This window comes from Pseudochaenichthys georgianus, chromosome 15 (genome assembly GCF_902827115.2).
Source record: "Pseudochaenichthys georgianus chromosome 15, fPseGeo1.2, whole genome shotgun sequence".
NCBI classification, from domain to species: domain Eukaryota; kingdom Metazoa; phylum Chordata; class Actinopteri; order Perciformes; family Channichthyidae; genus Pseudochaenichthys; species Pseudochaenichthys georgianus.
This window is the reverse complement of record NC_047517.1, coordinates 33398378-33411297: the sequence shown is the minus strand read 5'-3', so window position 1 is coordinate 33411297 and position 12920 is coordinate 33398378. Positions and strand designations below refer to the sequence as shown.

Below are 12920 nucleotides of genomic sequence, written 5' to 3'. Positions count from 1 at the left end.
CTTTAGTTTTTTTCCCCTTACATTGGAGTATGACAGGGGAGGCTCTCATACGTCGCTGATACTGTATATACATCTAACATTCAAAAAAGCCCTCAGAGCCCTCAGAGATTATTTTCACCGCCACATATATTTAAAATGGAGAAACAAACGTATTGTAATGACTTGCTATTTTTCCTCAATGTTATACAAATAAAAATGGCTGGCAAGCAATGTTTCATGGTGCAGAAAGGTAATGGTGCCCATGGTATTTAATGACAATGTGTTGCTTTATCATGAACAATTTAAAAGGAAAATCAGAGAGTCCAGGATTAATGTCCAATCAATTTATTTTCAAAGATTTCACATAGAAAGACACCTGTAAAGTGAAATGATTTCAAATGATAAATCATGTGGAAACATCCGAACATACTGTATATCCAAACAGAAAGAAAAGAAAGAACTTGTATCAAAATGTAATTTAAAAAAGGGGGTTAAGGGGGAAAGTTGATCCATTATACATTAAGCTTTTGCTCATTGTAAACATGGAGAAAACAAGCAGGAAATCAAGTTTTAAATATTCAAGGTTTCAGGTTTTTATCAGTACAAGCCTCTGAGGAGATCTAAGCATTTTAAATGTGCTAAGATCTGCTATTAAATGTGGATGAAATGTTTTAATGACAGTTTGGTTTGTAGAAATGTTTACAGCCTGACGATTATGAAAAGTCAAATACTTTGACTTGCAAAATAAGTTTGGGGGGGGGGTCATTGGTCCTTTTACCTGTACAGCAAAACCACCTAAAGCCAACGACACTTTATTCAAATTTTGCAGAACGATGAAAAGAAATGTGTTCTGAACTTGAAAAATATCATAATGTATATCCTGCTCCTGGAAATGTTATTACATCTGTGGTTGAATTAGTTATTGACACACATGTACCTTATAGGCCTACTACTGTTTTTTTCTAATATATTATATATGTCTTTTTGTTTTGCAAACATATTTTAACTTTTCAGTCTTCTTTACCTTCTGATGAAACTGCTGCCATACTGATTATAGAATTGTGGGGTAATTATATATATTTGTAATAATAATTTTTGGGAAGACCTTGATAATGAGACCAATAAACAAATAACATTTAGCAATATTCTGGTTGTTTACCTTTCCCTCCTTCATTTGATATTTGGCATTTCGTTTTTTCTTTTAAAGTAACTCATGTTGACCTTGAAATTAAGAGACACAACAACAACAAAAAAGTAATTCTGTTTTTCCTCCAATGACAGGTCAGCTGGGTATTTGGTTTCTTTAAGACCTCTTCCATCGAATGGCAGAGAAAATGGTATGCATGAAGTAGAAAAGAGTGGCCAAATAGGACATCACCTGGAAACACACACACACACACACACACACACACACACACACACACACACACACACACACACACACACACACACACACACACACACACACACACACACAGAGAAAGTCAAATCATCACATTGAAGTAGAATTAAGTTATGTCAACACACTGTTTTAAAGGTCACCTATAGGGTAACCATTAGCCAATAACCAACCAAGGTATAGCTTCACTGAAAAGCTGTAACATACAGAATACATCGTATGTGATACTGAAAATCCCACCTTAAAACTGTAGGGACACTGGAATAAAGCATTTACATAACTAACGTATGGAGTTATTTTGTTAACTAATATTATCACAAACTTTATCACTTAAAAAAAAGCTAAAGTTGGAATCATCACAAAATGCTGATAACATGTTATGATCCCCAGAGTTGTATCTTTATTAAGTTGCAGTTATCAGAATGGTGTAGTATATGTAAGAAGTCTGTATGTGTATGTGTGTGTGTGTGTGTGTGTGTGTGTGTGTGTGTGTGTGTGTGTGTGTGTGTGTGTGTGTGTGTGTGTGTGTGTGTGTGTGTGTGTGTGTGTGGTGTGTGTGTGTGTGTGTGTGTGTGTGTGTGTGTGTGTGTGTGTGTGTGTGTGCGTGTGCGCGTGTGCGTGTGTGTGTGTGTGCGTGTGTGTGTGTGTGTGTGTGTGTGTGTGTGTGTGTGTGTGTGTGTGTGTGTGTGTGTGTGTGTGTGTGTGTGTGTGTGTGTGTGTGTGTGTGTGTGTGTGTGTGTGTGTGTGTGTGTGTGCGTGCGTGTACATGCGTGCTTGTATGTGTTTCTGATTGTTTGACATACCACTGCAGCGATGTGCAGCTTGTAGATCTTGCGAGCTTCAAGGAGGAAATCTGAGGTCAACCCTGACACAGGCGCTAATGCTGCAAATGCCTGGCCCTCCAGGACCGTGATGAAGGCCAGCGGCACCGACGCACCGAGGTAGAACACCGTCGCAACAAAATGATAACCCACATCCTGAAAAGAAACAAAAAAAAGTTGGGCGACATGTTGATGAAGGTATGAAGTTAACCCTTTAACAGCCAGCACCACCATTTGGCTGTGCACATTTTGTGGCTTGATATCTTGTTGAAAAAAAAAAAAGTTTAAGTCCATCTGATTTAGCCATCTCTACCATTTGGTTGACATGTTGTGCACAAAAACACTTCTAGATGCAAAAAAAATTCCAAAGATTCTTTCTTGGTCTGGCAATTAAGGGGTTTTAAAGCATACGAGGACATTTCCAATAGTCTGAATGCTGTGCTCCAACTTTGTGGCAGTAGTTTCATTGTTTTTTGCAGTTAAAACTCCTGCACTTTTGGCCATCTATGTACTGCCTATAGAGCGGTGGGATGACGTATTTTGTAGGCAGACCTGGAAGTAAGCGTTGAATTGGCTCCCTCGACAAAAAGCAATGGGATTTTTTCCTTGGATTTCAGAATATTGGATCAAATAAGCTCTTTGGCAAACATATGTTTATGAAGTTTGCATGTTTTGTTCAGCAGGACAATCTTCACATATTAACACCCCTTTGTGATTAGGCATACATGCAATTGCCAGAAGTAAAAGGCTAATGTAAGGCTATGAAGGAACTACATCCTGGTCTATTGGCTACTCATCACCACCAAAGATGGACTTGTGTTTGCCCTGATGACGTTTTATTAGTCCCATTTTGACGCTTGTCTGCAACCGCCATTAAAATTACACATAGAAGTGTCAGACACTTTTTACTTAAATATTTTCAGCTGGTGTTAAAAACAGATCTCGTCTAAGGCATCCAACCACAAACACAATAAAAATAACGTTGCCTTTAGGACAAGATAAAATGCTAATTAATTTATTATCAGACTCATGTATTTTAATTCAGCTGGTGATGGGCATGTCTAACCAGGGCGGGCCAGCTGCTGCTCCGATTGGCTCCACAGAGGAAGATGAAGAACCAGAGTGTCGTCATCACGAAGCAGAAGATGGACACGAACATCACCCAGCCCATCGGGTTTTCATTTACAACCTCAGTCGATGCCACCAGCATCCAAACCAGACCTCCGAAAACCTGCAGGGTCACACAGGAAGGGGGGGGGGGGGGGGGCATTTTACAGCTTTGTTCTTACATGACACATTTTCAAATTACAATGTTGCATCTTAAAAACTGCCTTAAATTATTTTTTGCATTTGGTTTCTAATTCTCAGTTTTCTCCCATAGATTTCAAGTTATTCCATTGTGAGTTTACTAAGTTGGGTCAAATGGGTCAAGTATAGAACAACATAATTCATATAGTTCATATATACCTGAGTATTAACAGTGTATCCATTCCTTTATTTATAATATTTTTGTTACTATTATGTTAGTATTTATTTGCGTACTTGTCATCTGTTATGTAGTTAATCTATGTACCTAGATGTGTTTATTTTGTTATGTATGCTTTGTGAATATTTTCTTAGAAAGAATCAAAAACTAAATCTTTTTTGGCCACTTGGGGGCAGCAGAAACATAATTTTAACACAACATTGACATATTAAGTAAGCTTTGAAGTTGGTAAAGAAAACAGTTTTATACTTCCATGCGTTATGTACCACGCAGAGGTCGCATTAACCGAATTGTTTTCGTCTATGACGTCATTTTTGACAGATTAGAACAAACTCAGAACAGCGCCAAAGTATCCCCACAGCGGGGCTCTGGTATTATCCTGTGTTATGCATGCATGCCCAAAAGGAAATTATATCGTTTCCAGACCTAACTTTGCCGAACAGATCAACAAAAGTATTTGCTTTACGCTGTGCGCGCTCTCGCGAGGTGCTGTGGGCCTGCATAACACGGCGTTGACAGTTCACGAGCGTGCTCTCTCCGCCCCCCGGCAGAGTTGTGTACAGGCCGACGGGTGATAATTGATTTTGACGGAAATGTTGCGATCCTGTCCGTAAAAATGACGGGCAGCGAAAAAGTCTAGCGCAACCTCTGGTACCACGATATCTTACTTTTGGAGTCATGTCTGTCAGTGATAAAGAACCAAAACAGTAATGTTGTGTGGGCTTGAGCACGAAACAAATATCCAAACCCATTTTAAAGTTCTCGATTTAGGTGGAAATTATCTGTCTGTTTATCACTAAAACTACTGTTTCTACTTTAAAAATGTATTATTTATTGCTTAAATACAACTTGACCCTATGTGATTGCCCGACACACACACACACACACACACACACACACACACACACACACACACACACACACACACACACACACACACACACACACACACACACACACAGACAGACAAATAGACACACTATTTCTGCAGTCTGTCTCATCTCCTTTGACAAACAGTAAGCTCAAAAGAGTGTTTTGGCATCACAGCCATGAAACTAATTTGTTTCATGAAAAGAGGCACTTCCCTGTACACACTGTATACAGGGAAAACCTGTTTCTGTTAAAGACCTTTAATATGGTGGCCAACCATGCAAATGCCTCACAATGGCCCAAACTATTTCCATTAGGGGACACATGCTGCAGTTTCAGAAACGATGCAAATGTTATTGTCCCCGACCATCAACAAGCACTACAGTCCCAGCTGTGTGCTTCACTTTTTAGTGTCCCCATTTCCGATGTGTTTTGAGATTCATTCAGCATTTTTCATTTGAAGCATTTCGTTTATGCAGCGCTTTTCGTAAACACTGGCATGTTTCAATAAGTTGTTGATTGTTACTCATAATGGAAGTGTTTTGGGCCGATGAGGCGTGTTGGCCATCGTACTTTATCTATTATTTTGCAATAAAACTGAATGATTTTGTGGCACAATTAAAACAGGGACTTGTGATGGAAACTTATGAAGCAATGGAGACCAAACTCAGAGAGACACGAGGAGAGCAGGAACTTTGATGGCAAACACTGATGGTTTATTTGGAGCTTCGGCCGGAGAATTCACAAGACATGTCGTGTGCCATGAGTTAACACAATAGATGCCAAACCAATTGTTTAAAACAAAAGTGAAAAGTGAAATGCATAGACATGCACAACATTAGAATTTAGCAATTCAACAACTGACACACCTTTAACGGTCTAACTGTTAAGTCAGCACCAGTTCATTTGGTGTTGTAACATTTATAATACAATCATTCAGTCTAAATCACTGGAGCATAGCTTATTTAACCATTCAACTGTAACTCAAATCATAAAGTAAAGTAAAAGGTGAAATAAAAGTTGGCCTCTATGGAGATAGACATATGACTGTCATGTTTATTGCTTACGCAGGCCTTAGCTAATCTGAACTAAGGCCAGAATACGGCTTTGAACCAGTATTCTTCCATCTTGTTGGCTGTAACACCCTCTCTTGTATATAAGCATATCAAGGACTCTACTCTGGGAACTATTTGTCCCACGCAGCTCTGTATGTGATGACTACTTCCATTCTTGCAAGGATAATAAATACATGTATCTTGATATTGAAGACCAAGCCGGTGACGAGTGATATTTTTCCTAACACTTTCCGTATTGAAACTGAATGCTGCTTAACTGACTGATTTTTTCCAAAGAGACGTGATGGGAACATTTCTAGATGTTTAACGTTACGCTTGAAAGTTATATTTGAAACTTTGCAATCTTGAATATAATTGAAAATAAGTTATAATGGTTTAAATAATGTTTGTCCAATTAACATTAGGGAAAGCTTTGAAATATGTATGTGTGGATGTATAAAGCTTTTTCTATTCTTTATAGTTTTAAAATGTGCTTTCAACTTTTAAAGTAATGCTTTATCTGTTCTGGTTTACCAAAAGAAAGCAACATTGTTCTCTGATTATGCCTCTTCACCTATGCATTTTAGCTCTTACTCTTTCACTTAAATCCTAAAAACTTAGATCTTATATTTAAAACTGTATCCAAAACCTTTCCCCTCTCTGACCTCTCGAGGTTCTAATAGAGGGTAACAGGTTGCAGAGAAGGCCTAGCCCGGCCGGGGAGTGTGGAACGTAGCCACAGACCTACTCCTTACCTCTAACCAATTCAGGTTCCAGTGGGGACCTTTCTCCCTGCGTGTGCCTCTCCACCTCTGTTTCCTACTTCTTACTTGCTACCTTTTTCCCTCAACCTATCCTAAGGGATTGCATGTATGTAGACACGTTAGTTTAGCTGCTATAGGCTTGGACTGTTGAGGGGGGGCACCTTACTCCGTCTTTCTGGCTGTTTGTACCTGTGTACTCTCATGTTCCGATTAACCCAGTTTCCCCCAAATCTCTTTTTTGTGTTGATATATACGCCGGGATCCTGAGTCGAGGCTGATCCTGTTGCTGTGGTCGTGTGTCCTGGATCCTCTATCCTGGACTCTCACCATACTACTTCCCTGATGGCTCCCACAGGATTGCTGACATCCTTGTGGATTCATCTTCATTATAGACACATGCATTTCCAAACATTTGGAGTCAGGCCAGCTTTTACTGAGCAACTTTCATAAAAATTAACAGGGCCCCGCCTTAAGCGCTTTATACAGTTTATCTTAAAGTGGACCTATCATGCTATATTTGAACAATATATTGTAGGGCCATACCTATATAAAGTATAGAAATATAGTTTTTTTTCAAAATACCAAACAGATCATGCATTTTAGCCATTTCACTCTATTTGCTCTTTCCAGCCCTGTTTTTGCAGGGGCTGATTCTGTGATGTAGCTTGAATGCAAATGAGCTGCAGCTCACCACGCCCCCCGGCAGGAGAGGGGAGCATGCTTTGAGATCAGCTGCTGGGCTGTCAGAAGAGGGGGAGAAAAAGAGATCTCCGTCCTCCGTATTTTATTCGTATATGATTATATAGAGTCATTATTCATTTGTTTTAAAGCTCAATAAATAACAAAAAAGACCTTTGACCGGCACTTTTCTAATTTTGTCCGGAAGATTTAAACATGTCTAAAGATTTAAGACATGTTGACCAGCGAAACTCTGCCGCACGGTCCCCTTGTTCCTTGGAAGAGGCGGAGAGGTGGGTGTTTGTCATCTGCTGGTGGACTACCGGAGAGAATTACAGTGCTTGCCTCGACGGGGAGGGATTGCATTGAATTACAGCAGCAGGAGGCGCAAACGCTTGCCTCGGGGAGGGAGAAAAAGAGCCACAGCGGAGAATAAACAGAAGGGCAACCATGCGCGGGAAGTCTTCTTCGCTGCTTTTGTGGCAGACTACAGCGCCACTTACAGGCCTGACATATGTACTACAGTGTCTCCAGCGCTTTCGAGCGGCAATGGCCGGCCGTGGCCCAACCTCTCATTCCCCTGATAGGTGGAGAGTTGCCCATATAGGCGGAGCTCCTCGTTCCTGACGTCAGAGAATTTTCAAATCTGTATCAGTCTGTATCAGATCCGTTGCAGCCCCTCTTTTAGAGGGTTTGGAGGAAAATAGAGAGGGTTGTGTTTTCTGACACTTGGTGAGTTCCTTGACACACCGGGGACACATATTCATGTATAAAAGACGTACAAAAGTGCGTTTTGCATGATAGGTCCCCTTTAATTCCTCCATTTCAAGGATGAATCCAAGCTTTTTTAGAGCCCTTTGTGCTTCCAAGTTGTGAGCATTTTAGAGTCAAGTAGATGTTCAGTGGAGTATCTCTTTAAAGGTCAGTTATTATGCAAAATCCACTTTTTCATGACTTTTATACATAAACATGTGTGACGTGTGTCACTTTATGATGTCATAATGATTTTTTGGCTTGTGTAACCATTAGCCAATCACCAACAGTGTTGGGCAAGTTACTTCCAAAATGTAATACATGCGCACGCACGCACGCACGCATGCACGCACACACACACACACACACACACCCTCAAACACACTCAAACACACACACAAACTTAAATATGAAAAGGCTCAACTACGCAAACACACATCATCTCGGCTCGCGCAGCACGCTCACAGGCATAGATTGTGCAATAATGATGAGCACGAAGGGTAAACACCAGGTTTACTAATCTACCCGCACAATTTTTCTCCGGTGTCGGAATGTCTCGCGATATTAGTGTATTCTTAAAAAACTAAACACCATTTAATTTTTTTTTTAGGTTAAAATGTGTTGTAACTGCGTTACTGAGAATTGTAAAGGGTAGTATATTACACAAATGTCATTGGTAATGCACCATTGTGTTCTTTTTAACCAAATATCTCTCAGAGAGGCGTGGGGAGGGGCTCTTTATTTTCATCTAAAGCAGGGGTGTCAAACTCAAGGACTTCATGTTATGTGGCCCACAAGAGCTTGCAAATAATATAATATGTTTATTATAAGGTTACATGGCGATTTACAGAAGCACGTTGCCCATAAACTACATGTAGCACAATGCCTCTCAAATTTGCCTTTTTTTCTCACAATTTGCCTTTTTTCCCTCAAAATATTAATTTCTTTTCAAAATGTCATTTCTTTTTTTTGATTTTCACTTTTTTTCCAGAATTTGGCTTTTCTTTTTAAATCATTTTGTGACATTCTCACTGAAGAGACTTATAAGTTATTACCCTATCTGATAATAATCCAATGCAGAGGCAATAATGTAATATAATACATTATTTTATATATATATAAAAAAAAAAAAAATGTGTCTTGTATATAAAACTGGCCCTTTGAGTGCAACCATGATGCTAATGTGGCCCGAGATGCAATTGAGTTTGACACCCCTGATCTAAAGTAACAGACAGAGAATCAGCACTTTTGAAACAGGGCTGAAATAGAGGGGATTATGGGATGCTACAATGATCTGTTTGGTATTTCAGCCAAACACTTCGGAGACATGTTGTGTGAGACCTATAATAAAGTAATGAAAAACAGTATAAATAGGTGGAACCTAAACTGCAGTAGCCCATATGACCTTACCTCAGCTTCAAGGTTTTAAAACTACTGCAAACGGCACATACATGTACAGTATTGTCTATGTTCCCAGTGTTACACATTAATATACTCATGTACACAACATTTCAAATAATAAAAAATGTCTTGTGCTTGCTGAAGGCATAGGGTTCAGAGTGTGGATGTCTCATATTTCGTCAATATCCTCTGGCTGGTTTTCTTAGCTTGAAATTGCTCCATCTGTTTCCTTTCCGTGAAAATGAAACAGACAGCTTCTTCAAAACGCCCTCTGTCAGGTTTCCTTCCCGCCCTTTTTATATCCGAGATGGGTTACTTTACCGCGCCAACCCCAAACATTACCAGTACCTTTCCATACCTGAGCAGCAGGTTATTGCATGAAAAGGTGCACTGGATAGCAGCCAGAAAAAAGACCCGAGACAGCAAGTTAACCATGTGAGTGGATGGTTGGTTTAGATTTACACCTCCCTCTGCAATTAAAGCTGGTTTTCCACCTCCTCACACAGATGTAATCTTCAGTTCCCTGAACAGAAACGGCAAGGGGTCTATAACAGAGTCAGATGAGTTATATTCCTTTAATAAAACCTTTACTTTTGACTCATGTTAATCCACAAAGGACTGTCACACCTTATGACACATTTAGGGAATGGCAGGTTTTAAGAGTTTCTAAGCAACTTCATGTCACTTCTTGACTTTTGAATGCAAAACAAAAGCATGAAAAGCCCAACCCAAACTATTTTGAACTGTTTGTAGGCCACGACTAACTGAACTTCTTGTAAAGTGGATGACTACTATTTCATGATCATTGCAACACTTTATAGACATATGGTGCCATTCCAAACGGCTGTGAAAAGCTGGAATAAAAGCAGTATTGAGTATTTATCAAATGTTAAAAGATCTTGACAGAAAGGAATTAAAGAAAGATACGTTTAAAAAGAGGTTATAGCATCAGCTTTGGAAGTGTAACCTTTATAACCTTTGGATTTTCAACATTTTGTTGTTGTTGTATTGTTCCTGCAGAATAAAGACGATCCTCTTTAAAAGTCAGGACGATGCTTTGTTGTGACGTGCAGTGTTTGATGTTTTGAGCTGAATTTTTATAATGTAACTGTTCAGACCCAGATATAGAGCATTGTTAAAAAAAATCCAGATATTGTTGCATCGTCACGAGGCTAACAGACAAGGATATTATATAGTATTCATCATCCATATATATTATAGTCTGCGATTAAGTTACATTGAGTTACTTAACCTATTTTTCTAAAACCTGTTTTACTGTTGCTATGGCAACCTCTGTTTGTCAGCACGATAGACTCTGTGCCATGCAAATGCAATAATCAGTATACAAGTGTTTATTTAATGACATGGCTCTCAGAAACCGGTTTTAGCAACACCACACCTCTTAAATCCTCTAATCTTCCCCGTTTGTTTTGCTGGTGACTCTTCTCGGTTTGCCCAACTCCCTGATGACCAAAACAAGACATCACAGATTCCTATCCGACACAGATAAGCAATGAGAGGGGGGGGGGGCAAGTAATAATAAAATGGTGCTGAGCTGAATTAAGAATTGTATAGTAACGGGGGCATGTAGCGTAGTGGGTAGAGTGCTGGTGTTCGGATCAAGGGAGCACAGGTTCAAACCCCACTGCAGTCAGCATGTCGTTGTCTCCCTGGGCAACACCCTTCACCCCAAATTGCTCCTGTGGAGATTGCCCACAGTATTGAGTATATAAGTCGCTTTGGATAAAAGCGTCTAACAAGTGATATCTAATGTAATGTATAGAGGAAATGTGCAAAAAGGTAACAGATAAATAAAGACATGGGTGATAGAATATACTCTCTCGAATACTTTACTTGAGTACACATTTTGTGATACATTATTTCCATTTTCCACAACCTCTTACTTCTACTTCATTACATTTCTTTCATATTTAGTTTCCTTTTACATAAAAAAAACATTATCTTACACTATGTGTTCCAGTATTTTACAACTAAGTACCTATATTGCCCTAACTACAACATTTAAAACTGTTATATTCATTTATTAGTGGCAAAAAAGTACATCATATCCATAAAAATATAACACTTTTGAAGAGAATATACTAACTCTATATACTAACTCTTTTGCTAATAATATTTGTGTACTATTACCTAAGTAACATTTTACTTGATTATTTTGTCACTGTTACTTTTACCCAATTAAAGGAACTGAGTAATTCATCCGCCCCTGTAACTAAGTCTACACAGATGGGTAAATAGAAAGTCTAATATAAAAGAGGCTATCAAAAAAGATATATCCTTCTGCAATGATCAAATAGGAAACTCACAAACTCAGGGATGAAGAACAGGTCGGGGATGGATGTAAAGACCCGGCCGCCTGTAGGCAGAACATCGCCCATGGTGGTGGAAGCCATAGTCCCAAACACTGTGTGAGTGTGTGTGTGAGTTCCTGGAGAATGATATGTGAAACCTGTTTATTTCTGCCTTTTTAAGGCCATCATCCCCCCCCCCCCCACCCCCATGTTTCCTGCCACACCTCCCTCTACGTCTCCTCCCCACTCCATGTTCCTCAGATAGAAACTTACAGTCTAACAGGTGCTTCTTCTTCTCTCTGTTTGTGCAAGAGGGAATATGTCTGTGGTGTGTGTGTGTGTGTGTGTGTGTGTGTGTGTGTGTGTGTGTGTGTGTGTGTGTGGTGTGTGTGTGTGTGTGTGTGTGTGTGTGTGTGTGTGTGTGTGTGTGTGTGTGTGTGTGTGTGTGTGTGTGTGTGTGCGCGTTGTTAAAAAAAAATGCATATTGATCCAAATATTGTTGCGTCGTCACGAGGCTAACAGACAAGGATATTATGTAGTATTTATCATCCATATATTATAGTCTGCGATTAAGTTACATTACTAAAACCTGTTTTACTATTGGTAAATGATTTAATATCAGATTATAATATTGATATATGCTGTCTCACTGAAACTTGGTTGAGACATGAAGAATATGTCAGCATAAATGAGGCCACTCCACCCAGCCATATCAACACTCATATTGCTCGAGGCACGGCCCGAGGAGGTGGAGTTGCAGCAATCTTTGACTCAAGTTTACTTATCAATACTAAACCAAAATTAAATTATACCTCCTTTGAAAGCCTCGTTTTTAGTCTTACGCATCCGACCTGGAAAACTTTGCAGCCATCTTATTCTTATTTGTTACAGTGTACCGTGCACCAGGTCCTTATTCAGAATTCTTATCAGAATTCTCTGAGTTTTTATCAACTTTGGTTCTTAAAACAGACAAAGTAATTATCGTAGGTGACTTTAATATTCATGTTGACGATGATAAAAATAGCCTTACTGTTGCATTTAACTCTATATTAGATTCTGTTGGTTTCTGTCAGAGTGTAAATAAACCAACCCACTGCTATAATCACACTCTCGACCTTGTTCTGATTTATGGTATTGAAATTGAGCAACTATTAGTCGAACTGCATAATCCTGCTTTGTCCGACCATTTCTTAGTAACTTTTTTAGTACTATTACGAGACTACAAAGCATTAGTCAAAAGCTCTTGCAGCAGAAACTTATCTGTTAGTGCTATAGCCACATTTAAGGAAGAGATTCCACCAATACTTAACTCAATAGCATGTCTGCATGTAGGGGAGGAAACTTATACAAAATGTACACCACCCCAAATTGATCATGTTGTTGATAGTGCTATAGATGCGCT

The 12920-nt window shown here is 39.3% G+C and overlaps 1 protein-coding gene across 1 annotated transcript; it reads right to left on the bottom strand.

The window, feature by feature from the left end:
* Positions 1-308: 308 nt before the first annotated feature.
* Positions 309-11655, bottom strand: LOC117460038 (myelin and lymphocyte protein-like). The gene is made up of 4 exons (XM_034101250.2): positions 11534-11655; positions 3266-3430; positions 2182-2355; positions 309-1357 (listed from the first exon to the last, which is right to left on the bottom strand). Exons 1-4 carry the CDS (start codon positions 11618-11620, stop codon positions 1283-1285), a joined length of 501 nt encoding a protein of 166 aa, XP_033957141.1. The 5' UTR covers positions 11621-11655; the 3' UTR covers positions 309-1282.
* Positions 11656-12920: the final 1265 nt, after the last annotated feature.